At 36.6% G+C, this 27,810-nt stretch overlaps 1 protein-coding gene across 16 annotated transcripts in view; it reads left to right on the top strand.

Annotated features, from left to right (window-relative positions):
• EYA4 (EYA transcriptional coactivator and phosphatase 4) overlaps positions 1 to 24,433 on the top strand; it is a 344,532-nt gene extending 320,099 nt beyond the window's left edge. For 13 of the 16 annotated variants that reach the window (XM_070073546.1, XM_051854317.2, XM_070073543.1 and 10 more), the window contains 7 exons: positions 2,822 to 2,911; positions 9,229 to 9,287; positions 9,395 to 9,555; positions 12,565 to 12,679; positions 14,166 to 14,287; positions 16,273 to 16,373; positions 21,095 to 24,433. In XM_070073546.1, the coding sequence (XP_069929647.1) occupies positions 2,822 to 2,911; positions 9,229 to 9,287; positions 9,395 to 9,555; positions 12,565 to 12,679; positions 14,166 to 14,287; positions 16,273 to 16,373; positions 21,095 to 21,175 (729 nt within the window). In that variant the 3' untranslated portion in view covers positions 21,176 to 24,433. Of the gene's footprint in view, positions 1 to 2,821; positions 2,912 to 9,228; positions 9,288 to 9,394; positions 9,556 to 12,564; positions 12,680 to 14,165; positions 14,288 to 16,132; positions 16,234 to 16,272; positions 16,374 to 21,094 lie in introns of all 16 variants that reach the window. The other 3 variants (XM_051854321.2, XM_051854319.2, XM_051854314.2) reach the window with 1 other exon arrangement.
• Positions 24,434 to 27,810: the final 3,377 nt, after the last annotated feature.

The raw sequence follows: 27,810 nt of genomic DNA, 5'->3' as shown, positions 1-27,810 counted from the left end.
AACCTAGTCTCCAGAAGGAAAACCTTTTAAATAAGATATTTCTGAACCCCACTTGAAATATATATCTGTAGGGCAGTAATCATCAAAAACATAACAGAGGAGCGGAGCGTGGAGCCCAGTTTTATTGTCTTGCATCAGTGAACATTCCTCAAAAGCATAGAGCGTCACTAATGGAATTATATGTTTTCATGCTGTAATTACATTTGATTTTTCCTGATATTTCTGCAGACGTTTTGTCCATGGTTCCATGACTAGGCAGAATATTTACTACTTTTCTCTGTCCTCTGCATACCTAATGCACATCCACCCCCGAAGAAGAAAAAGGGACTAATCATAGGAATTTTTTAATAGAAAAAAATTTTTTAAAAAATACATTGGGGCCAATGTTGTGACACAGTGGTTTGAGCTCCCACTTGCAACACTAGCATCCCCTTTTGGAGTGCCAGTTTGAATCCTAGATGCTCCTTTTCTGATCCAGCTTCCCTGGGAAGGCAGCAGAGGATGGCCCAAGCACTTGGGCCCCTTTATATATATATATCTGTATGTATATGTTTATATATGTGTGTATATATATATATTTGTGTGTATATGTATATATATTTGCATATATATATAAACTCTGAAGGCTGAATCAATATATACATAGATATTTATATATAAATCAAGAATATATATATATATATATATAAAACATTCAACCTTCAGAGATTTTCTTTTAGCAAAAGTAAAATGAACATTAAAAAGGGGGGGAAGGATTTTAAATTTGAAAGAAACAGAGGGTAGGGTTCTTTTGAGCTCTAAAACTCCTTGAGACACAAAACAGGTGTTTAATATTTCTGTTCTTATTTTTGAGTGAATATTTGTTGGATAAAACACAGTTTACTAGATCTTTGTGTCCATTGCCTCAAAGGATCCTGACACTGTAGTATAGACTCTGGCAATAGAATCAAGCTGACTGTGGGACACAGTGCCAGGACACCACCGAGTGCATGCATAGTCAATACCCATGTTTAAGACATAAGATTTTCTAGCTGTTGAATCCACAGATGCCTCTTATGAGGAAATGTAAGAAAATTATGTTGTACTATGACATAGTATTGTCTTTGTGTCTCCATCTTCTCTCACATCAAGTCAGAGAGTAGGGTTCTATAAATCTCAATGACCCTATAGCACTCAGTTACTCAGCTCCTGTTTTTTAGCATGTATGTCCCATTCTCTAGTTATAATGGCAACAGAACACAGGGCTGACACTTCAAATATGTTTACACCACGGGGTTTCCTCCTTGAAGCGTTATGGAAGGAATAAATGCATAGACACGATGTAGATGTGCAGTGAGGAAGGACTTCTACTTGCAGATGGAATCAGTCCAGGGACATAGGTGAAGACCACTCGGCCTAACCTAGTTATGCATTCTTATCATATGTTGAAGAAAAGTCACCATTACATTTTCCCAAGTTAATGCACATTTCTTGAAATCCCATTTATTAGTATGTTCAGTTCTTTCCTCCCAAATCCCTTCAGTCTGGCTCCTGGCCCAGCCACTCAACCCAAATCACCCTCTGAGGTCTTCCAAAACAACTTCTCAGCCAAAACCAATAGTATTCTTCTAGGCTTGTCAGCTTTATTCAAAACCATATTCTTCTCTTTGCTAACACCCATCTGGTCTCAAATTCTACAGATGTGTCCCTTCCAGGTTTTTGGTTTTCCTTACCTCCACAGTCACACCTGTTGGAGCTCTTCTTTATACAATATTCCAGTGTTGATAATTTAAGCACAATATTTATGCATACCTTACTTCCCTATTCATATCACTGAAGTCCCTTTACTTTTTAGTGTTTCACTTCTTGATGCCAGGCCTTCAGCTGCAGTTAATCTCAGTAATAAAACAGCGCTGGTCTTGATTCTCAGCTCCTTGCTGCTGTTTAATATCTTGGTTTTTGTAAACAAAAATTGAGTCATTTTGACTCTTTATAAACCCCTTTACTGTCATTAAACTTCTCAAAGCATATGTTTTCTTGATTATACTTACTGAGTTAATGTTTCTTAGCTATACTCCACTCTTCCCTCTTCAGACTTAGTCAAATACAAGGATTTTTTAAAAGTATATGGAAAGTTGAATCACCTGATACATTGATCGAGTGCAAAATTTTTGAATTTCATGCATAGTGTTATCAAAATATTTAATTTCTGTGGGATTTTTGAAGATTCCCCCCACATAGATTAGACCAAATTATACACGTATGTCTGGGTAGAGATTCTTATTAACCCATTGATCAAATTGCAGTTAAAAATGAGACAGTGGTTGTACCATCCTCTACCAGCTCTTCGTATTCCACCTAAAATAACATTTGATGCTCAAGACCTACACACATGCAATCAACCATTTATCTCCATCTTCTAATTCTGATGTTCCCATTCTTAAAGAGAAATCCTTTCCTCTTTTTAGCAAGTATGCTGTATTCTTCAGTATGCTATCCAAATACCTTTCTCCAAAAGACTTTCCATGGAGCATATGGGAATTGTGTCGTATGAACCAGTTAGTTGTCCTCCTCCTTCTCTCCTGAACACACAGCTTAATGTAAAATGGATCATCATTCTTTATGTGTGTGTAAATTCACGTAGAGTCACAGGTGTAGCCACTAATTTGGCACGTCTCAACCCTCTGGAGAGACACATTTTTGCAATATTGGAAAAGAATTTGAACCTTGGGTAAAATTCATATAGTCTTCTCTTATCTTCCACAACAATATGCACTTAAAATGCTTTAAATAGTAACCATGGTTGCAGAAATTTTACATCATCTTTCAATTTTCTTTTCAGGATCCTCCTATGGCTGTGACCCTTGGACTCCGAATGGAGGAAATGATTTTTAATCTTGCTGATACACATTTGTTTTTTAATGACTTAGAGGTAAGAATTTTATAGGGTAAGAATAGTTGTATTCAAATCTAAAATGCTTAGATGGTTTCTCTATATGTAGATAACCTCAAAAAATAGAAAGAAATTAAGCCTGAAAAGCCCATAAAATTCTTGTCAAAAAAATCTGCATACACAACTACAAGCAGAAAGCTAAATTGTGTTCCTGTGTAACAGATACATCCAGGAGTGTACTGAGAACAAAATCTCCTGGAAAAAGATGTGGTCCACTTTGTTCTCACTTATTGTATACTCCTGTACATACTCCTGATTCTTTTGATGCCCCAACCACAACCCTCATGGCACTTTTGGAATCAGCATTAGCTTTTCCAGGTTACTAGGCAGGATGCTATTTAAGTTAATGCCTAGAAAATATGCAGAGGTACTATTCATGGTGCTAGCATGGATCATTAAATTTCACAGACAGTCTGAAACCTAACTTTAGACAATACTGCCATTCCTCATTTCCTCCCTTCTGGATAAAATGATGCTAGACTTATTTATGTTGTACATCTGATGGGTTTCAGTGCATTTATTTCTTCTTTTACTAATTTATTTTTTGATTTCCCACCTTAAATGGTAATAGAGTTTGTTAGTGGGAAACAAGAGGAAGAAAAAAATAAAAACAAAGTAGAAGCAGTCAAGAAAAATATCCTTGGAGTAGCTGAATATGAACTGCCAAGGGTAATATAACCTGTGTGCTAAAGACCTGAGTTATTAGACAATCAGATGCTAGAATTTGAAATAACTAATGAATTTGGCCACTGAATAGAAATACTTCCCAATTGAGCATAACTGTGCTGCACTAGATCTCTATCCCCCTTTAAATTATATGTTTAAATTATTTAATATATATTAAATATGTGTATTTTGCTGGGGAGAAAAAGTCCACTGCTGAAAAACCATGTCCAAGGTTACCTGTTAGTTCAGTGGTAGAACTGGAATTGAAGCAAGTTTTCTGGCTCCAGCATGTTCCATGCTGAAACTAAAAGAAATGAGAAAGAAAAATCAAGTTGGTGAGCTAACCAAATAAGCTTTTAAAATTGACAAAATCTTTTTTGAGACAAGAGAAGAAAGTCAGTTACATTTGAGACATGAGACTAAAAATTAGTTCAGGACATCCCATAAATGCATGTGCTGAAAATCTACCAAGTCATAGCATGTTGTTGTTGTTGTTTTCTCTGTAGTGAATCCATGTGTTTTTACTGGATAATAAAATCACTGTCTGTTTAAATAGTTTTAGTTTTTTTTCTTTAATGGACCATATGAAAGATCAGTGTATCTAGACAGGTTTTCCTGCTTTAAATAATGAGAAGTAATAATCACCTCTCTTAAAATCTGATTTAAATTAATCCTACTACTCTTTACTGTCTAGCATACAGAATGATTTTATATATACCCGTTAATCAGGAACACATTTCAGCTTGTTTGTAACTTGAATTTTTTATTCACGGTGATAATATTTTAGATTCATTTTTCCATTGGCTGACATAGATGAGTCTCATTCCACAAAGAAGTCTAAAATTAATGCTTTCAAAACTTTAAATTGGCTTTATCCAAGTTTTATTGTGTTTATTTCATTTGGTTAATTAACTTTTACTAAAAATAAATGAAATTTATTCCTTATTGGAGTGTTGGAAGCCAGATGGAATAAATTTTCTACTCAAAACACCGAAGTGAGAAGGTGAAAGTAGCATTTAATGAATTTATAAATACCTTTAGCAAGTTTAAAATGAATATTGGTATATCAAAAACATGTTGTGGTCACGTTTGGTGCTTTAAGACTTGTTATTTTGGATTAGAATGCCATGCTTAATGTGTATTTAAAATCTCGGCAGGATCTCATGATAAAAATGGGAACTGAAAAAGTATTGGTGTCGGCTTTCTCTTTTCTGATTATAGCTTTTTAGTTGAGTTTTATAATGTGATAAAAATTCCATTTGACTCAAATCCTAAAACATAGCTATTTAACAAATCAATGAAATAATAGAGTGCCCGTATATAAGTTGACTCCACTCTCCTTATACATGCACACACATGCATGCTTGCACATCCACATGAAGTGCACCAGGAAACTCAGACGTTTATTCTGTGGAAGGCTTTTTTCAGCTTAACAGTTAAGATTCTGGTTAAAACCCCTACAACCTATATCAGAGCACCTGGGTTTGATATCTGGCTCTGTCTACTGCTAATGCAGACCCGGTGTCACTGCCACCCAAATGGGAAGCCTGGATGAAACTTTGAACTCTGACCTCTGGCCTGGTCCAGCCCTGGCCAGAGTGGACATCTAGGAAGTGAAGTCAGTCTGTCTCTCTCTCTATCTCCACCTCTTAAATAACTAAATAATTAATTTTTTAAAAGTTAATTATTGACTTAACTGACATAAACAGGCGTTCATTAATAAATGTGAACAATAACTTTCAAGATCATTCAGTGTAGTTGCATGCATACCTACTATTCTTCTGCATCTGACTTTGACAATCAACTTTACTTTCCACAATTTCTCACTTTGATAAACCTCTTGCCACCATAAATTATTGACCAAAATTAAGTTATTTATGCTTCTGTTGACTAAAAAAGAAATTCCTCAAGAGAGTATCTCCACCCTTACCTTATTATAGTTTTCCCCCCTTGTATATTTAATCTCACAGGACTCTTTTTTTAACCTAAAAATCCAATTTGAGACTCAAATCCTTAAATGGTTACTGCAACATATGTAGTAGCAGCTGCTTCTCACATAATTCCCTAAAAGATCCAGATTTAAACCCTTCTCACAGACACTTCACTGCATTCTGCCCAACTGCAGAGAAGGCAAATGCTACTCCTGCTAAGAGAATGTTCTCTGTTTGAATAACGTGTTATTTCAGTTAGAATAACTTCCAGAAAAAAAGGCACCAGGGACTTTGGGGTCACAGAAGTGAGAAAAGACTAATGTGGAATTTAACTGATAAATATCAGTGACAACTTTGTGGTCACCTTGTACGACAAAATTAAAGCATTTCAGATTTGTATCGGAATTATTTCAAATATTTGAGGTATTCTATTGAAATTTGTTAATGCCAAAGCACTACATGCAATGTTTTTAGTATTTCAGGTTTTGGTCAAAATGGTTCTTGCAAAGGTCTCAGAGTGAAAACTAATAGAAGAATAATTATTTAGCTTTTCCTAAAAATGTAAGTAATTGAAGTTCAAGTTTCTTTCACTGGACTTAGTACTCAGGCAGACGTCCAGAGTCAACAGGCATAGTTAACTAGGCATAAGTTTAAAGAGAAGTTAGATTTGGAAAAACCTCAAACATAACTTCAAATGCAAAACTCATGGTCCAGGAGGTTTGAGATACCATTGTCCTCAGGACTAAGAAATCAATTTGCGGACAATTTATGTACAAATTAGTCATGTACATTAATACTTGAAATGTTAGAGAATTTCTCTAAAAGTTAGAATTGAAAGGGTGAAATATATCTTATAATTGCACCTATGAAGTACATGAAATCTGTTATCTTTATAGTAACAAAAATACATTGAAAAAAGGATACCTTCTGATTATCAGAGTAATTTACAAGAATCCCCCCATTTTGAATATCTTAGCTTATTATAAAAGAGAGACATGGAAGTTATTTACATGAAGATTCAGAATTTCAGTGTAACGGGTAACTTTCCTGTGATACCAATTCTTTCTTTTTAATATTTAGATTAATTGGATTCTTTTTTTTAAAAGATTTTATTTATTTATTTATTTATTTGAAAGAGTTACACAGAAAGAGAAGGAGAGGCAGAGAGAGAGAGAGAGAGAGGAGGTCTTCCATCATCCGCTGATTCACTCCCCAATTGGCCATAATGGCTGGAGCTGGGCAGGAGCCAGGAGCTGCTTCTGGGTCTCCCATGTGGGTGCAGGGGCCCAAGGACCTGGACCATCTTCTGCTCCTTTCTCAGGCTACGGTAGAGAGCTGGATCGGAAGTGAAGCATCCGAGACTCCGGCTGGCACCCATATAGGATGCCAGCACTGCAGGTGGCGGCTTTACCCACTACACCACAGTGCCTGCCCAGTGATACCATTTCAGTATGACTTAACTTCAGTTTATACACTCCCCAAGAATGCTAGAGTTTCTAAGGAATGCTTCTTGTCATCTAGAGCTAATTTGGTGCCTCCATATTCAGGAGGCAGAAGTTCATCTCCAACTGTTTTGCTAGCTGGTAAAATCTCCCCCCTTTTCTCTAAACCCAGGTCTAGAGCTACTAATAAGGCTTTTGATACTTTTCTCTGAGACTTTTCTAAAAATGTAAGGCCTGCCTTGGTTACAGAGGGCCAGGGTCAAGGCCTGTCCGGACACAACTCCAGCAGCCTAAGCCCCGGGTCCACCCTACTGTGCTTGCACTACTCTTCCTATCAGTGTCTGCTCACAGTCCTCACCTGCCAAAGTGCTGGCATTGTACGTCACCATAACTATGTGTTCAAAAGTTGATATGATTGTGGCAATACTGTCAAAATGATCATTTGTCTGGACTTCTGCCATTTGTTAAAGAATTATTGAGTGATTATTTTATAACAGATTATGACTTCAAGTGAGAGTTTATCCTCTTGAACCAAATACAGCCCTCAGGGAGCTGCTAGTCAGATTACATTTTCTGGCCCTTACCTGTGGCTGTGAATTGAGATTTAGTCAGACTTTGCTAAAACCATGATTTATGTAAGTTATATGAACTTTTAAAATTAGTTCTTTCACATTATATGCCAAAATTTTACTGATTGTAATAACTATTGACTTTTGTATTTTTAAATGATACTTGATTCAACTAAATCACCTTAAAATTGATGTAGGATTAATACCCTCTGTGTGGAAAACTGGGGTCTAGATATTAAATATTTGACTCCAAGATACTTCCAAGTCCTATTATGAAGATAAATAACAGCTGAAAACCCTTTGTTTAGGATGGCATATTTTCAAATATAATGAATTTTTAAGAATTGATTTTGAGGGGTGGGTGTTGTGGCACAATGAATTAAGCTACCAGTTGGAACACCCACATCCCATGTCGTAGTGCCTGGTATCAAGTCCCAGCTCCACTTCCAATCCAACTTCCTGCCAGTGCACATTCTGGGAGGCAGCAGATAATGGCTCAAATACTTGAATTCCTCTCGCCCATGTGAGAGACCCAGATGGAATTCTTGGCCTGTCCTAGCACCAGCTGGCATCTGAGGAATGAACAAGCATATGGAAGATCTCTCTCTCTCTCTCTTTCTCTCTCTCTCTATGTACATGTATTTGTTTCTCTCTCTGCCTTTCAAATAAATAAGTACACAAACTTAAAAAAGGTTGATTTTTAGTGGTAAGCACCATGTGTACAATCAGAATCTGTATGAATAAAATAATTTAAGGCAAACAAAAGAAGCTATTAAACAGCTGAACTATACTTGTTTTAAGGTTACTTATTCAATATACTATTCCAATCATAATGTATTTATTATTCAGAGGACTGACTATTTTAAATGCCATAGCCAAATTCCACCTTCAGATCATGTAATATTTCAGTGGAGCTTTGCCAGTTATTTGAGGGCACACTAAAACTCAGAATAGCAAAGAATTGAGTCCTTATCTACAAGTTGCTATTTGTATGGAGCACTGTGTAACTGAAAAATTAAGTCAATTATGTAGACATATTTACGTATTAGTTATTTTCCTTGGAATTTATAGTACATCTGAGGTAGGTGTAAATCATTACTTTGATTTAAGATTTTAAAAACTTCAAAAAAGAAAATGTCAGCTCCTGTGATTATTTTTTTTCCTGTGTTAAAAGAGACTGGCTTTTTAAACAACACCAGCATGGTTCTTTCCTGATATATTTGGTCTAGCAAAACACAGGAAGTCATAGGAGTCTCCCAGGACACCATAGCTGAAGCCTACCCCGCTGTTGCTGCTCAGCAAATAATAAATAATAGTAATACTTAAGTACACATAACAGAAATTGGTGAAAAGGAACTCACATGATTAGCAAGAATTCAAAAGAGAATTTCTTATCAATAATTTTAAGATTAAAATTGTTTTTCTTTTAACTGCTCCTTGTTCCCTGCTGCCATTTATTCAGACCCTTTTTTATGGCACTCTCATGGATTTAGTTTATTGCATAGAAATGGCGCCATGGCCCAGCATAAAGCAAGAGTAAGATGGGAGATGATGGATAAATGCTGCCATCTACTGGCAAGCATCTCATCAGATGAAAAAAACATGGTGATGAGCAGCATTTGAAAATATATATATATATATTATATGTAATGTTTATATATATATAATGTTTCTAATGTTTTCAACAGGAATGTGATCAAGTTCATATAGATGATGTTTCCTCAGATGATAATGGGCAGGACTTAAGGTAAGCTATGCCTTTCAGTATGCTGTTTCCTACAGAAATTCAGCTATGGAGTTTTGCACATGTAATTATTTCTTTTATTTCTTTTTAATGTATTTTGGGTGTTGCAGTACCTACAGTTTTGCAACTGATGGCTTCCATGCAGCTGCAAGTAGTGCAAACCTTTGTTTGCCAACAGGTGTAAGAGGAGGGGTTGACTGGATGAGGAAGTTGGCTTTTCGTTACAGAAGAGTGAAAGAATTATATAATACCTACAAGAACAATGTTGGAGGTATGTGTGAATTTTTTTTAAATCAAATAAAGGCTGTCCAGGTATAGGGAGGATTTAAACTGTAGTTTCATGTTAGAGGTCGCCCTCCAAAGGATATGTTGAATCACAACACGACTTTGAAGTTTCTTAGAATTGGTTGGGGGAAAATTATCTACAAAATAAAGCATCCTTTGTGAAAATTTGTGCCCAGTCATTTGGTTAAGATTTCTACAGGGCATTTAGTTCACTTCATCAGCTGTTACACGGGACATTATCGAGAAAATCAGACAGAATAATTGACTGGGGCAATGGGAAGAGGAGCTTTCTAAAGAAGAGAATCACAGAGACATTAGCAAGCATTCCCTTTCTGGAGCTTTATCAGATAAAAATTTAATCAGTAGTTTACGTAATTTCAAAGATGCTCAACAATCTATTTTCTTTTTAAAAATTGCAATTTTTTTACTGGAAGTGTGACTTTCCCACGTGCAGTATAGTTTTAACTATCATTATCATGATTTTTGAAACTTCAAATACTCTTTTAGAAAAATCCAAACCATTTTATAACCATCTGTATATTTTATAGGTGATATAAAAACCCATGCTATCAAAACTAAGATCCTGATTGTGCTTCTAGACATAACAAAACATGATTATCTCTGTTGCTACGATGAACTTTACAGCAACAGGATTCCTAAGATTAACTCTGAGGTCACAGAAGATTTTCTTCCTAGGATTTTGACTTGTTTCTTCTTTTTTAAAAAGGAAGGATGATGGGACAACATAAATTGGAATCCAAAATGAAATGATTAAAAGCTAAATACATGTGTTCCTTCTATATATAGGTATATTCACATATATGTCATATTATATAGTAAAATGTTCATACATACCATATTTTTCACATATACCCATTTACATCTTGAGGGTGAGACTGTGTGTCTGATCACCTTGTATCCCAGTGTCTAGCTCTGAGGCACACAATATATTCTCAATAGTTACTCACTAACCACAAGATAACAGAAACAAAACTGTAGATAATGGTAATGTTAGACCAACAGGGAGCTTAGATATGGAATTCCTTCATTTCCAATAGGAAATTGAGCTCCATGGACCACTTACTTGTGCAGTATTCTAGGGGATAAAAAACCTCTGATTTTCCAATGCATTTCAACGCTCTCTATGAGAGACATTTGTAAAATCAAATAAACAGATTTTCTAGTTAAAAATCCATTGAGAAGAATATATTTAATCTAAAAATGAATACTACTTTGGGAAATTGGAATTGATTTTTTAAAGATTTACTTATTTGAAAGGCAGAGTTAACAGAGACTGTGTGTGTGAGAGGGATATCTTTCATGAACTGGTTCACTCCCCAAATGGCCATAATGTCCAGGGCTGGACCAGGATCCTGGAACTTCTTCTAGATCACCCACGTGGATTCAGGAGCCCAAGAGCTTGGGCCATATTCTACTGCTTTTCCAGGCACATTAGTAGGGAGCTGGATCAGAAGTGGAGCAGCTGGGATATAAACCAGGGCCCATATGGGATGCCGATGTCTCTAGCAGCGGCTTTACCCTCTACACCACAACACCTGTCTCTGGAATTGACTTTTATCATTTATAGTATGTCACTATTTCCTACTTTTAGTGTATTATTAAAATTATTTTAAAAATAAGATTACTATAAAAATAATAGTATCCCTTAAAAAGTGTAAAAAAAGAACCTCAGAGTCCATCTTCTATCATAGATGAACAGTTATTTTATTGGAATGAAGATGAGTAACAGTTGCTGGAAATTATAAATTTTCACTAAAAACTTTCTCACCTGTTTAGGTGCTCCCAATGTGCTGAAGTACATGTCAAGTAACACGATCTTGTTTTATTACAAAAACAAGGGCTTAATCAGTTGAAATAAGCATTAGCATTCCTACCTGTTTTCTCATCTTTCTTGAGCTTCACCTCAGTGTAGTTTCCCAATATTGTCTGTAAGTGTGTCATACACTTTGGGATTTTTTTTTTTTTAGTTCTCAGTTCCTTTTTACAAAACAAAATAATCATACTAGTGTCACTAGTAACTAGTATTACTGATAATATTAGAAGCATTCTAACAGCTATGTATAATTCCATAATTACTTTTTTAACTTTTATTTAATAAATACAAATTTCCAAAGTACAACTTTTGAATTATTGTGGCTTTTGAGCAGGCTGGGCAGGGTGGGCTGTGGGCTAATCTCTGAGCCTGTGTCTGGGTTCCTTCCCAGTTGAGACCACCATAATTACTTTTTAATTTTTAAAACAATTTAAAAATTTGAGAGGCAGAGACATACACAGAACAACGATCCATTTGTTCACTTCCCACATACCCAGAAGAGCCGGGGCAGGGCAGATCCAGGAGCAGGTAGTTCAATCCAGGTCTCTCACTTGAGTGACAGGAGCCCAGTCACTTGAGCCATCACCTGCTTCCTCTCAGGGTCTGCCTTGCTAAGACTCTGAAGTCAGGAGCAGGAGCTGGGAATTGAACTCAGGCTCTCCACCGTGGGACAAGGCTGTTAAAACCCTGGGCTAAAAGCCTGCTCTGTTACTGTTTCAAATTGGAAATAATGGTGATTATTAAAAAACTAAGCATTTTCAGATAACTTAATAGCTGAGGTCTGGGAGAGCTTCACTGTTCCTTCAGACCTGATCTATCTGTACCTTGGAGTGGAGCCCTGTCTTGAGAATGTTCTGAGCTCTTCAGGTGGCTAGCATCCATTGCACTAGAGTCTCAGCTCAAGGAGTGCAGAAGCTGGGTCCGCTTTTCAACTATTACATCCTCAATGTTTAGCCCAGTACCTCACACCCAGAAGCAGTCTGATGAATATCCTTTCCATGATTGAATGAATAATCAATTCTGAAATGAAGGACTAATATTGATATAAATCATTTTTGACATAGGCTTAAACAATGATCCATTCTAGACAGAAGGGGGACTGAATGACTGTTCCTGAAAAATACTCCTCTGCTGATTCTGCCTTCCTTTTCGGTGCTGCAGGACTCCTTGGCCCTGCCAAGAGGGATGCATGGCTGCAGTTAAGGGCAGAGATTGAAGGTCTGACAGATTCCTGGCTAACAAATGCACTTAAGTCTTTATCAATTATTAGTACTAGGTAAGTGGGATGGTTGTCCTTTCCGTGTCTATTATATTGCAGATGTATTTCTAATAGCACCACATAGATCAAAATGTTAATTCCTAGACTATTTTAGAGTTTGAAGAGAGCTAAATTCACTGAGTCCAGAGATTTCAGTGTGTGTTTGTGTTGGCACAGGAGGAGGGGTGTTGCTTCTCAGAATCCCAGTTTGCATCCTCTACCCATCTCTTGTCATATCTCTGATGCTCCCTATAGAAAGGTTACATGGGGCCTTTGTATATGAAGAAAGAAAACACCCTGTGGAGAAGGGAGAGGGATGATGGCAAAAACAAAATGGCACCGTTTATGCAAAGAATCTATGTTTTATATCCCGGGTACCATAATAGAGAAAATGCATCATTTAAATGCACCAGAAAAGCAAGCGTAAGCTCTTGAAAAATTCTTAGTTTCTGTTTTGTTTGAACAAAACGGTGAAATGCTGTCTTGTTAAGCAACAACAGGAAAATGTGATTTTAAGAAAAAATTGGTATAACAAGAAAGAGGTGGAGAAAAAGCATCCAATGCACCCTGAATAGTTACATGCTATGGAACTTGTTAAATTGTGCATATGTATCACCATTGGTGGTCTTCACAACGCCTGGGAAAGTAGAAAAATAAATACTTTGTTGAATTATATAACAGAGCCTTTAGAAAAGTTAACCTACCATCTGAACCCAATTCTTCTTCTATGAATATAGTGTAAGGACATAATTAAAGATGTGGGAAAAAATAAATGACATTATTTATAATATTGAAAAATCTAAAACCATCTAAGTCTCAGCTTAATTTCTTAAAATTACAGTCCATCCAAATAATAGAGTAGTGTGCACACCTTATGTTTTGTTGGGAGATGGGGAATAACAGATTATTTTATATAAATAAATGGGCTCATGATATAAATAAATCAGTAAATAAAGTAGAATACAGTGAGAAGATCCTAATGGGAAAAAATCCACAAATGTCAAGAAATATTGAAAGTAAATGCTCAAATAGAGACAGCATATATCTTTGGACTGCTAAATCACAATTGAAGCTTGAATTTTCTTCTTTACATCTGTCTGCCTTTTGCAAAATTTCTATTATAATTATATGCCATTTTTATAATTAAATAAATAATGCAAACGAAGGTCACATAGTGTAAAAGAGGTGAGATTTCCTATCAAAACTATGTTTCTAAACTTAAAAAGCTTGTGCTTTATTTTATTCTACCACGTTTTCATTCTGTAGCATTTATTGATATTTGACCTTGAAGAGCATCTTATTTTCACAAAATAGGACTTTACTTTTCAGTATTAATTAATTATCAGCTATTATTTAGTTATTGTCTTGCTGATAGGCAGTAACTGTCGAGTATTGAAAGGGGCCATTGACTATGGAATGTAGAAACCATAATGCTGGTTTTAAATCTGCACTATTTGAAATTATATAATGTTATAAAATAAATGTCTGTTTTCTCCCCGTGTAGGAGTAACTGTGTAAATGTCTTGGTAACGACAACCCAGCTGATCCCAGCACTTGCAAAGGTTCTGCTCTACAGTTTAGGAGGTGCTTTCCCCATCGAGAATATTTACAGTGCAACGAAAATAGGTAAGGAAATTATTTTAAACTGTGTATGGAGTATGTTCTCATCCATACTTGAAGGATTTTTCTCCAAATCTGTTTGTACACGGTTCCATTTTTCATCAATTTTGCTATTGGAACATAGATCAAAGATAGATAGGTTCATATAACAAAAACCTGCAACTCATTGTGTATATTTTGTGAGAACTGTTGATTAGTGAAATTCTGAAATCAATAACTGGGTATTTTTTACTCATTCTATGTGTTTTATAAGTGTTACAGCACATGTTATCTAAATAATAACACCGTATCTCTAACAATGGAAATTACTAGTTTAAGTAGTATGGACTACAGTATATCTCCTTTCATATACAATAATTAGATCTAAGGTTAAAGTACTGTTTTGGTGTTACATTGTTACATGGGAATCTCAGATAGGTTGAACTGCTGAGGAGAAAAAAGTTCCAGAAAAACATAAGGACTTCAAAGTCAGAAAATATCATCTGAGTTTTCATTAACATGAGTGACTTCAAATCAATGTTTCCAAAAATGTGCAGTAGTCACCAGAAAACTACAGCCTCCCTTATGTAGATCATATAGGTGGAGCCATCTTTGTCTTTAAGTGCATTTTGCAGACTCAGGTATCTAAGAAACAGTTGAAAACAAGCCTCCTCAACTTCTGCCATCTTGAAAGAGTTAAAAGAAAACAGCTCATGTATTCCACTGTCTGTCAAGGAAATGCCAGAGAAAATAAATGAATTGTGTAATGTGCCCTGAAGGTCAACAAACATAGGCTTTGGCACCCTGACAAGAGAAGTTTAAAATCCTAAAATCCCCCACCAAAAATAACCTGCCCTGGGCTTTGTGGAGGTCTGATATTGGCTGGAGTAGAAGGAGGCCCCATTTGCAGCTGTTTCAGGAGTGCAGTTAACAAGAGCCAAGCTCTCATGAAGTAAATTCCACATTGTCACAAGCACCTCAGTTCAGAGCCTAGCTTCCAGTACTATGCATGTTTTATATGAGTGTATGTATTTATGCTATCAGGATTTAAAAATACACTGTGATCTTGCTTTTTGACAAATCCAGTAATTTTATAACAGAATAAGCATTTCTCTTATGACAATATTCTTTGTTAGGGGCAAAATTTTTCCTTATATTCAATGTGAGAAAATAAACAAATTTTATTTTCCCTTTAAACTAATCTTTTTTTAAAGTTCTGAACTGCCAGATTAAGGAGGGAAAAGGTGCAAGTAGCCATGAAAATTCTGGGAGTAAAATTGAAAGAATAATGCCAATGTTGAAAAAACAGAGAACACGTGATGATATTCCCACAGTGCAACTGTAGGGTCCTTGTGTATCGTAGGATACCACAGTCTATGACCCAGTTGGACAACACTTTTGGTACAATTAATCTGAGTGTATTAGCTTGTACCTACTTGAAAAAACAAATTGTTTATGAAATTAAATCCACATCTTAGTATTTCCTTAGAGATAAACTGTCAGCTTTTCACAATAGCATATCCAGGTGACTATACTGCTTAAATTAGGTGAAATTAATTTTTAGAAATAAACAAGTATTAAATCTTGAGTTGCCTGTACAGTTTTTGTGATACTCCTTTGGTGGAATAAATCATAACAACATTTTCTCTAGGTCAAGCGCTTAACCCCACTGATGTTTTTGGAGTGTAAAACACATTTGTTTAATAATCCATCCTGAGACTTACACTGTTCAAACATGTGTGCTGGTTTCATAAACCCAGAGGTTGTAAGCTAGTGCAAATGATGTTCAAGAGAAATTAACTTTGACACTTTATGAATCTTTAGGTTAATGAATGCAATGGCTGGAAGAATAAGCAGTGCATTGTTTTTCAGGCAAGGAAAGCTGTTTTGAGCGTATAGTGTCCAGATTTGGCACTAACATAACTTATGTTGTGATTGGAGATGGCCGAGATGAGGAGCATGCCGCTAACCAGGTAACTTCACTCTGAACTTTTATCTCATTTATCTTCCAGGAAAAGAAAGTTGCTTTGAACGAATAATGCAAAGGTTTGGCAGAAAAGTAGTATATGTTGTAATTGGGGATGGTGTAGAAGAAGAACAGGCAGCAAAAAAGGTAACCTGTCTCAAACAATGTTGGTGTGATACTGTTAATGCAAGCCTTTTTGTTTGCATTCCTGTAGTTTGGCCCAGTGACAGCTTGACAAATGATTTAAATTCATAGATGTAAAGCAATAAAAGCATGAGAGGGTCAATACTTACATTCACATAAACCATTTGGAGTCTAGCATTTTTTTACCTGAAAGGACAAGAAATTCAGGAAAATTTTGTTATATTTCTTGTGTGTGTATAAAGTAAATATATATATACACAATAAATCTATGGACACATATATGTGTCCATATGCACATATATATATAGAGAGATATGTATATATGCACACAAGGAACACAGAAATACATTACCCTGAGGTCTACAAGAAAATACAAAGGGAGAAATATTGTTAAGCACATGCATTTTAACAAGATAAAACATGTTAATAAGCTCCATGGAAAAGCCAAGTAAGTAGTTCACAGGTCCCTATTCCATGTGGTCCTCCTTTTGAGTGCCTTGATGTAGGTGTGCTCCATGATGATAAATGCTGAGGGAAGATTTAATCTCCAAAACCACTATGAGAAATTTTAATAACGACTACTGGCCGGCGCCGTGGCTCACTAGGCTAATCCTCCGCCTTGCAGCGCCGGCACACCGGGTTCTAGTCCCGGTTGGGGCACCGGATTCTGTCCTGGTTGCCCCTCTTCCAGGCCAGCTCTCTGCTGTGGCCAGGGAGTGCAGTGGAGGATGGCCCAAGTGCTTGGGCCCTGCACCCCATGGGAGACCAGGAGAAGTACCTGGCTCCTGCCATCTGATCAGCGTGGTGCGCCGGCCGCAGCGCGCCAGCCGCGGCGCGCCAGCCGCGGCGGCCATTGGAGGGTGAACCAATGGCAAAGGAAGTCCTTTCTCTCTGTCTCTCTCTCTCTCACTGTCCACTCTGCCTGTCAAAAAAAAAAATAAATAAAATAAAATAAAATAAAATAACGACTACTGGAATGAGACGGATTATTCAGATCCTTTTGTCCCAATTTAGAGGCAGTATGCCTCTCATCTACTATGAAACCATTGTCTGTACTGGTAAGCCATTGGAACTTGATTGGAGGCAAGTAGCTGGCTTTGAATATATTCAGAAGATCTCATAGACCCTAGGTATTTAAATAAGTCTTTCATCTGGTCTGCATTTCCAAAAAGGAAAACAAGGCAAGTAAAAGCCATTGAATGGTTGCCTCCCCATCAACCTCTACCTCCAGACAGTCAATACAATATCAAGATCTGCTGCTTTCTTCACTAAATGACAGCAAAAATATCTTCTAGCTCAGAGAAAGGTGGTAGAATCTATAAAACAAGGTGAAATGATGAGTTAGTATTTTAATGTTGATTTATTGATTATTTTTATTTACTTTAAAGGCTTAGCTGGGCTAGGCCAAAGCTAGGAGCCATCAGCTCCACCTGGGCCTGCCATGAGGGTGGCAGTAGTCCAAGTACTTGGGCCATCATCTACTGCCTCCAAAGATGCAATAGCAAAGAGCTGTATTGAAGAGGAGTAGCAGGGACTCCTGGGATGTGGATGTTCCAAGAAGTGGTTTAACCAGCTACACCACAACACCCACCCCTGCGTTAATATTTTTAAACAATGACACATCAAGTTATACATTGTTTTACTTAGAAAAAATATTATCCTTATTATCCTGAGGACATTTTACTTATCCTTATTTATGTAGGTATTTGGAAACAAAAGACACAAAAAGAGATAGAATGCCCATCTATTGATTAATTCCCTAAATGCACATAATAACTTCTGTCTGGGACTGAAGCCATGATCCAAGAAATCAACTCAGATTTCCCACATGGGAAGCAGGAACCCAAATACTTGGTCCATCACCACTGCCTCTCAGGGTCTGCATTAGCAGAAGTTGAAGTAAGAGGTCAAAGCTGGTATTGAACCCACACACTCTGATTTAGAACACATGTATATTAACCAGCTTCTTAACCACTAGGCCAAACATCCATCACCTGAGGACTTACTTACTTACTTACTCATTTATTTATCTAATGTTCATTTTATTTGAAAGACAGAGATCTTCTGTCTTCTAGTTCATTCCCCAAATGCTTACAAATGTTACAGCTGGGCCAGACCAAAGCCAGAAGCCTAGAACTTTATCCTGTCTCCCATGTGGCTGGAAGGGACCTATGTACCTGAGCCATCACCTGTTACCTGCCAGGGGGTACATTAGCAGGAAGCTGAATCAAAAGCACAGGAGTTGAGACTTGAACCAGGTATTCTGATACGGGAGGAAAGCATCCAAAGTGACAATTTAACTGCCAGGCCAGATGCTGCCCCCCACCCCAAGACATTTGAATTCAATGTCTAATGAAAGCCTTCACTACACATGTGCATGTACTGGAATGTTCGCCTGATATCTTAAAAAAAAAGGGAAAAAAAAACAACATAAGAAGTTTCATAAAAAAAAGTTGTGGCCATAATAGAGAAATGAAATCATTGATACCTATATTCAGTTAAAATCAAGCAAAATGGAGAAAGAGCACTCTATTTTAGAAGTTTTGGTGAGAATATGTTGTTAGCCATTCTGGGAATTCTCCATACTTTTCCATCACAGGGAGCTGGTCAGGCTCTGCCTCCCACAGAGCACCTGGGCCTTAATTAGCAGTGTCAATGACCCAAGACAGCACATTGGCCCTAAGGACATTCTGTATGAGGTCAGGGCTGCAAACTCAAGAAATACGACTTGGATTGCTGACTGCTACTTGAAATGCTTCCAGTCACGCACAATCGAAATGTCTTCTGGAGTTTGTCAATGTCCTGAGTGCATGTTGTTTTGATTTTTCACATTGGCACCATAATTACACACAACAAACAGCAGTCATTGGTGCAGCCAATCCAGTGAATATTTGTGTGTTGTTTAGCCTATATGAAATTTATGTATTTCTAAGTCAAGACTATAAAATGCACTTTTCCAAGCCAAAAACAGTATATGCCCTTAAAATGAAAACTTATCAAGTCTACCCAAGTTATCCTTCCTAAGATAGCTGGACATGGTAAAACAATTGCTGTACCTTCTTCCTTAAACCTAAAACCTCAGGAGAAAAAGGCATGACTCCAAATGGCTAAGATCTTGTATAGAATGCTATTTCCAAATGGTTGTTTATGTAGTCACAGTTTTGGTGATGGTGAAGGCTTACAATTCTGTTTTGAAAAACAGGTGGTTGGTTCCTCTAGTACCCAGAATGCATGCTTTTCTTTTGGATGTAACAGTAATTGCATGTGCAGAAATGTTAAGTACTGGTTTGTTACCTCAAATAGATCTGAGCTGAATTTTAAAAATGTTAATTTCTAGGTTGAATTCCTGTGCTTTCATTTGACTTTCAACACACATTATTTGAGAAATATAAGAAGGAATCTAAAAGTTTAGACACAGGAATTTCTGTGAGCATAATTTTTCTCTCTCATAGAAATATAAAATGTGAGCTGTATATATGATTTTAAATTTTCTCAAAACAGCTTGAATTAATTTTAATAACATTAATAAAGCCAATATACCTGCAATATTATTTTTCAACATCTAATCAGTATAAAATTTATTAATGCAACATTGTGGGTTTTTTTGTTTCCTTTGTTCTGAGTCTTTGAATTCAGATTGTACTTTAAATGAGGCTAATGCATTTCAAGTTCCCAAAAGCCGCGGTGGCAAGTAGCTACCATGCCAAGCAATAGAAAATTATATAGCTACAATGATTATTATCGAGAATGCCTCATTTTCTAAATAAAATGTTTTTCCATATTTTATATGTAAAGATATTTCCATATGAACATGAATGTATATTCCATACAAATATATTCCAGCACATGTCATCAACTCAGACTTATAAATAACGCTTTTGTTTTGTCAGTTGCTACAGGATAATGTTTTCTTTTTTTCATTATCATTCCCAGTGGGGTCTTTTCAGGCCCCTATTTTCCCCAAGCCAGCCCTTCCATGACATTACACACTTACACACTGTATACTAGTATACATTTGGAGCACTACAAACCATTAAAATGTCAAAGATTTTCTGCTCCACAAGGCTCTAGTTTTGTTCCCTTGGGGATGATATCTCCCTCGTTTAAGATGCATGCTGGTGTACATTCAACTCCATGCCAATGAAATAAATCAGATCAACTCTACCAGTAAGTTATTATTTATCCAAGACGGGAAAGAAAGTTATTATCTCCACAATTTCTTCTACTTTATGTGGTCCAACTTACAATTATTTTTCACATAGAAAAGAATTCACCCTCCTCTCCTGACAAACAAAGTGTTTTGGTCTTAGGAATTTCTTCATTTCATGTTATTTTATTTTTAACTGAGAGGTGGACCTTTACAAGAAATGTATTGGTGAAAACTTGCTTCATGTCAGCCAAGTAGAATTTTTATGCCTGGTTGCTTTCTCAGATACTGATGTTGATGATGATACATTCCAGAATAGGTAGGAAACTACCTAGGGAATTCCAATATTTGCTTTTCTTATCATTAAAATCCAGTTCAGATCTATTTCTCTATCATGTTGATGATGCCCTATTGGTGCTGCAAGTCTTCAAGTATGGTCATCCTTCCTTTAACTTCCCTTCCTTGAACTTGGATGGATCACACATTCTTATGTGTGCCACTGCTTCCCTGAGACGATGGTTGTGATCTCTCTCCATTCCTCCCTCCTCCCTTTTCTCTCTCCCATCCCTCCGCACAGCACAACATGCCCTTTTGGAGGATATCAAGTCACTCAGACCTCTTGGCTCTGCATCAAGCACTGGAATTAGAGTATTTGTAACTGTGTTCTCTAACTGGAGACCCATTTTTTATATTTCAACTACACTGAATTTTTATGTGTGATTCAATGCCTCTGGCTCTACACATATAAATTGTCTTAAAGGATGAAATCATATTTGGAATGAAAATTCCAGAATGAAGAATTCAGATTGCTGAATGGAATTAAACTTTAGTGCTACAGAAAGAAAACTCTATGGTCTTATATTTACAACATTTTAATGTTTTTTTTTTTTTTTTGAAAAAAAACAATTTGTGGTGGTTGCTGGGACAAACCAAATGAGTCCTAACTGGAATTAACAGCTTTAGCAAAGAACTCTTACCCTGCAGAGCAGCAACTTCCAAGCTCATCTGACAAGGTGGTCAACAACATTCCTCACAATGGGAAATCTTCTCAGCCCTGAGGTTTGAAACTGACTTTAGCCTACCTAGCCCAGAAAATCTGAATTGGAATGCACTCAGACTGTATAAGGACAGTCCTATCCAGACCTGTAATTTTGTGTAAATTATTGATGAAAATAATTTACTGTGACTTTATTAACAGCTGACTTTGAAAGTGGATGCAATTTTTCTTTCATTTGTTGGGGAGGGCAGAGGGATGGGGTAAGGGGATATAATATTGTCTCTTTTTTAAGTTTGGCAAACAGAATGTTCATACTGATGTGTTGTGCCTTAAAGACAAGACAACGTCTGTGTGTTACAATGTAACTTTGGTTAAAATCTCTGTAGATAATGGAAACCAAAAACATTTGTTATAATTTTATCATGACCAAATTTAAAATTCAAGCTATCAAAGCCTAATGACAACATCAGCAAGGAACTGAGCATTTGTTGCAATAAGAAAACAATAATAATAAAGAAAACTTGTGTTTTATTTCGGTTCTTAATAATTCCAATAATTGTATAAGGCATCTATTTGTCCATCCAACCATAAGCAGAAGTTTGGGAAAGACTATGGGACCTTTACTTAGAAAGTGAAATGTATGTTGAAGTCTCAAGTACCCCTTTCTGCAGTTTTACTGGAAAACTAAGAGCCATATTCATGACAACTTGCACTGTTTTGAGTGAGACTTTTTGAGATTTTTAAGTTGCCTAGAGGAAGTTATTATCATACAGATCATAAATAATTACCATACACAATTTTTAGAATATGCCATGGATATGGCTTAAAATAAGGCTGTGTTTGTTCCCAATGCTGTTGCAAAAATGTCATCACTAGTAGATGGTAGATGCCCTGGATGGCTTGTAAGAAAAGAAGTGAGTCTATGAAAATTTTAACTAGAATATCATCATAAATTAAATTAGCAAGTGTGTTGGATCTTGGCAGCAATATCGAAATGACAACAGTAAAACAGTACCTGTGTACCTGTTTCTTCATCTTAACACATCAATCCATTACAGACTTGTGTATCTTAGCTTCTGCCTGTACTGTCATTGCACAATGGACTGCATTAATGGCGAGGAGAACCTGTCATCGCTGTGTTTGCATGCCCCCCTCCCCGTTGGTGCGTAGCCCATGTTGGGAACACGATACAGGTTCTTCTGTCATTTTCTATGATGTCATTTCCCTTGTCGACATTTCAGACTTAAAGATCTCAAGTGTTTTACTGATGTCTGCATCTGCAGTTCTTTGTTTAAAATGTCATTATATGGATTGTGGAGGCCTGCTACATCATGCCCCTAACTGGTATGGCTGTTGATGGCTCAAGGATGGTTTATCAGTTGTTGGTCCAATGGCTTCAGTAAGGTTCACACTTTGTACAAAAATCACAAAATTCACCATGGAAATATGAGTTTATTTTATCAGGCTCAAAACTTTTGTTTCCTTACTGAATGCTAAGGTCATGTTTACTTTAGGCAGAAAGATACTGAGATCTCAATTTTGCATAAACTTCAACGTGTTTTTTAAATGTTGTAAGCTTTAGGCTATCTCTTCCCCAAGTATTGTTGCAGGTAAATTAAGATTGGAATACTTTTGATAGTAATAATAATATTAAATCATGTTATACTTCTGTTGGCCTCTAGTTTGAACATATATGATTTAAAACGTTAAAGAATTACATTGATTATCAGTACTTGATTGTTTTATGCATTAAAGTTTATATATTTATTACTGTGAATAAAACAAAATTAACTTTACTATGTAGCCAGTTTCTTTAAAAGATAGAATTGTGGCATCACATCTAAATTTTTAATTCTTTTTCTTATCAGATAAGCAAGGCCTCTTATGCTGCTAAACCTGCAGGTGCAGAAAGAAACATCCTGTCAAAGGGCAAGGCAAGGCTGGCTGATGCATCACTCGATGCTCTCTCTCTCCCACAACTTTCTTCATTTTTGATTATGTGTTCAAAAGAGATGGCCAGCATAGAACCTAAATGCTAGGTTGATGGAAAAAAGCTTGTCTGGCACAAGAGTGATGCAGGCCCATAGGCCAACATCACAACTTAGTCCCTTGGTCCTGTGACTTTGAGCAAGCTCAAATAGAATTCTTCGCTTCCCACATTAGGAACAAAAGCTCTTCCTTTCTGATCTGAAAAACAAAAAGTAAAAGTAAACCAATGAATAAAAAAGCTGCCCCTTTGGCAATTCTCACATTCTATTTTCACATAGAATATTGTGCCTTATTATAAAACAGTTTGAAAAATATTCTATAACTAAAATAAGTTTTCGACTACTATCACTACAAACTGAGAACGATAACTACCTTGTATTGCACCTTAAAAATATCCAGACCATGCAGTTTTAGTAATAAAGTAGTTGACTTGCTACAACATTATGCATAAGAGTATGACACCCTACAAAACTGTGTAAATCAAATTCAGAGGCAAAAAAAAGTATTTTCGAATTATGCAGTTTGTGCACAAAAAGTAGGTAATAACTCTGTATAAAAATGTTTTTCTCTTAGTCTCTGGTGAGCTAAGATCCAAAATAGTGTCAACAGCATGTTCCTGTATGAAGTTGTTTTTGAAACACATTTGTTTTTGACAAGCCTACATTCTCAGTGAATACAGCGTTAGGTGTTTGTTTGAAAAACAAACTTAAGCATCATGAGCCAAAGTTGCATTTTGACTCCCACCCATGGTAGCATTATGGAACTCTCACCACGTCAAGGGTTTCTGTTATGTATTAGTAAAGTGTAGATTATCGGGGCCTACATAATTTAAAGAAATGTAAATTAATAATAAAAGCTTGTAAAAATATGTACATCTTTACTATTTCTCAATAAATACCTTTGCAAATGTTTTCATTTTCTTCGCCCTCACATGTTGTAGTTTCTGTGTATATTAACTTGGTTCTGAATCATGTGAGATTTTGTGTTTAAGTTTTCTGTGCTTAAATTTCCTGTTTTGCAATTTTGGTAAAATGAGGTGCAAGCCAGTAAAATGTCATTGTTGAAGGCCACCAGTGGGCTGGTTTACTGAGGAGGTGACAGTTGCACAGACTTTTTACTTATAAATAGATAGATTCAAGCATAATGCAGATTGCAGCCACAATTAATTTATAATAAAGTAATGTGTGTTGAAATATGTAAAGCAAGTTCTCTTTGGATGAATATTAAACATGGTTCATAAGACTCTTCCAAGAGTTTTCTGAAATAGATTTAATAGCTCTTTGTTATCTAGTGTATAATATTGATTGATTTGTAGATTTGCTTTTCACATGCAAACCAAAGGCAAATTTCAGACCAACTTCTGCTCACTCACAGCTTTTTAAAATGCTTATCTCAAAATTAATGAAATTTAATTTAAATGATGTAAGAATTCTCTAGTAAGCCTGACACTATGCAAAAATCAATTATGGACTACAAGAATTGTATGCATCTTTAAAAAACAATGGAATACACACACTTCCCTCCTATTCTCTTATAATTTCAACCACTGTTGAAATTTGATTTTGTGAGAAAGACTAAAACATATGTATTGTTTCTGGAACCCCAAATAATTATATCCTATCTGCCTGTTGAACATGCTTGCTGGGATGAGAGGACATCCCAAATAAAAATATCCACATCTCTGCTTCTGCCTCCTCCACTTCTCACCTCTCCCATGACTGCCTCCCAATTTATACCCATAATCATTTCCCATCTAGGTAGCTACAGTAGCTGCTAGCTGGATATACTTTGGTTCTTGCACCCTTTCAATACACAGCTTCCCAGTAGCCAGGGTGATGCTATGGGTGAGAACACAGCCCCCCTCTCCCCAGGAGCTTCTAGAAGTTGGCTTTCCATCTCACTAACACAAACTCCAGTGTCCTTAACAACAACCTGGAAGGCCCACATAACAATCTAGGGATCATAAGCTCTGCATGTTTTTCTGCCCTCATCTAGCTCATTCCTCACCATCAAACTGGCTCCTTGATTTTCTTGGCATTTTCCTGTACCCACCTACTCCAGGACCTTTGCACTCACTGATCCCTTTGCTTGAAAAGGTTTTCACCCAGATAGCTGTACCTCGTATGCCCATGGTTTTCGTCAGCTCTTTATTCAAAGGACCACCTTCCCACCAAGGTTCCTGCTCTAAAATTGCTCATGTTTTCCTGGCTCTTGCCATTTTTCCACTTTTTCTATTAATTAATACTTAACGCTTAGATTCATCCAACAATATACACATTTTATTTATCCTGTGTATTGTGTGTCTCATCTATTTTAATGTTTGCTCCTTGAAGGCAAGTTTTGTTTTGTTTTGTTTTGTTTTGTTCATTTCTGTATAAGCAGTATCTAGGAAGGTGTTAGGTGTATAGTATTCAGAAATCATTTGCTGATTGATTAGCTAAACTGTAGAAAACTTATGTGATCACGCCTAGAATTAAAGAGATTTAAAATAGGATAAAAAGAGAAAACACACAGGTAAGTTTGGATGAGACCAATGTAAGTTTTTCCAACTTACTGGAATGTTTTCTGACCTCATAATTCATGAAATAAATAACAGTTAGGGCCATAAGCAAATATGCCTTTGATAGAAGGTTATAATGATCTGAACATGATCCACCAGACAATCTCAAGATTGCAATGTGTCAGTGACTACTGCCATACCTGCCCCCATTTTCCTCTTTTGTTAAAATAAAAGCATGCAATATCAGCATCCTTAGTTGACTCAATTTATTCAAAGTCATGTAGCATCTTGTAAAAATTAGATCTTTTCACAAACTTGAGTCCAGGACAGAGTGAGAGAGAGAGAGAGAGAGAGGGCGGGGGGAGGAGGGAGAGAGAGGGAGAAAAATGCCAGGACTGGGCCAAACCAAAGCTAAAAATCAGGAACTCAATCTAGTTTTCCACATGGGTGTCAGGGATGCAAATACTTGAGCCATCATCTGCTGTCTCTAAGGGTGTGCATTAGCAGGAAACTGAAATCAGAAACAGAACCAGGACTCAAACTCAGGCACCTCCCTATCAGGCACCTCCATATGGAATGCAGGTGTCCCAAGTGGTGCCATCACTTCTGTGCCAAACACCTGCTCCCAAGTCCCAACTTTCAATGACAATAGCAGCCATTATTGCTTGGCTGTTCCCTGATCCAGAAAACATTCCAGGACTGTGTTAGCACACAGTTTGAAAAATGTTTTAATATAACATTCTAAGGAATCTCTGAAGAAGTAGATAATACTATATGAGCTAGGTGATGATTCACCCACCCACCCCAGCCAGTGCCTTTTGACTGGGGCTTGTGAGGACACTGTATCTGACTGAGGGGCATCATATTGTCCTTTATAGTCCTGAAGTCTTAGATGTTTTGTGCCAGATGGCTGCCATGGTATATCAGTTGAGTTCTCAGATTAGACATTGGTAGAAGAAAATCTATGGAATTGTAAGAGTGTATGTGTGTTTGTGTGTGTGTGTGCACCGAGAGAGGGGAAGGAACCACCAAGTAAATTAGTCTCTACAGAAATAAAGTAGATTAGGGCCTGTTGTGAACTCATCCTGCTCCTTACCCTCAAGGCTCTTACACGGCTCAGAGGGAGTGTCTGATCAGGGTGTTAGAATGAGTAAGCACAAGGGCATGGCAGATCATTTTCAGAGAAAACTAACCAGTTACCATCAAGAATATTCCTGGGAAAATGATTCCAAAGCCAAAACTCCAAGTACAAAATGGGGAACACCAGGAAAAGAGATAGTTGATTGGCAGCATCTAGACAAAGTGAAAAATATATGCATATGTAAGAGGGGAGAGTAGAGTGTGCAGTCAGGCAACTGTGATTCTTTCTGGAGCACAGAATGAATTGAGGAAAGACTAGTACAAAATGAGACTAAGAAATAAATAAGAACCAGATCAGAAAGATTTAAAAATTAGTTTATTTATGTAAAAGTTTATTATTTTATTTTTTATTATTTTTCTTCTTAATACCATTGGTTGAACTCTTTACATTACATAGAATTAACCTTAGGTGTCTAAATTCTATTGAAAATAGATCACAGTAAAAAATAAGAGTGGGAATAAGAGAAGGAGGAGCTGTAGAGCTCAGCATTCCCACACACTTACCCCTAAGGGTAAAGCTAAAAACTTGTCATGGGACTCCAAATCCCATTAAGCTGAATGGTACAAATGCCATCTTACATGTTAAAGTGATCATATTAAGTGTGTAATTGATCATATAGATAGGATTAAATGTCAAATGGATCACATAAATAAGACCACGTGTCTG

The sequence above is a fragment of the Oryctolagus cuniculus genome, chromosome 5 (genome assembly GCF_964237555.1).
Source record: "Oryctolagus cuniculus chromosome 5, mOryCun1.1, whole genome shotgun sequence".
Taxonomy (NCBI): domain Eukaryota; kingdom Metazoa; phylum Chordata; class Mammalia; order Lagomorpha; family Leporidae; genus Oryctolagus; species Oryctolagus cuniculus.
This window is presented reverse-complemented; position numbering and strand designations above follow the sequence as displayed.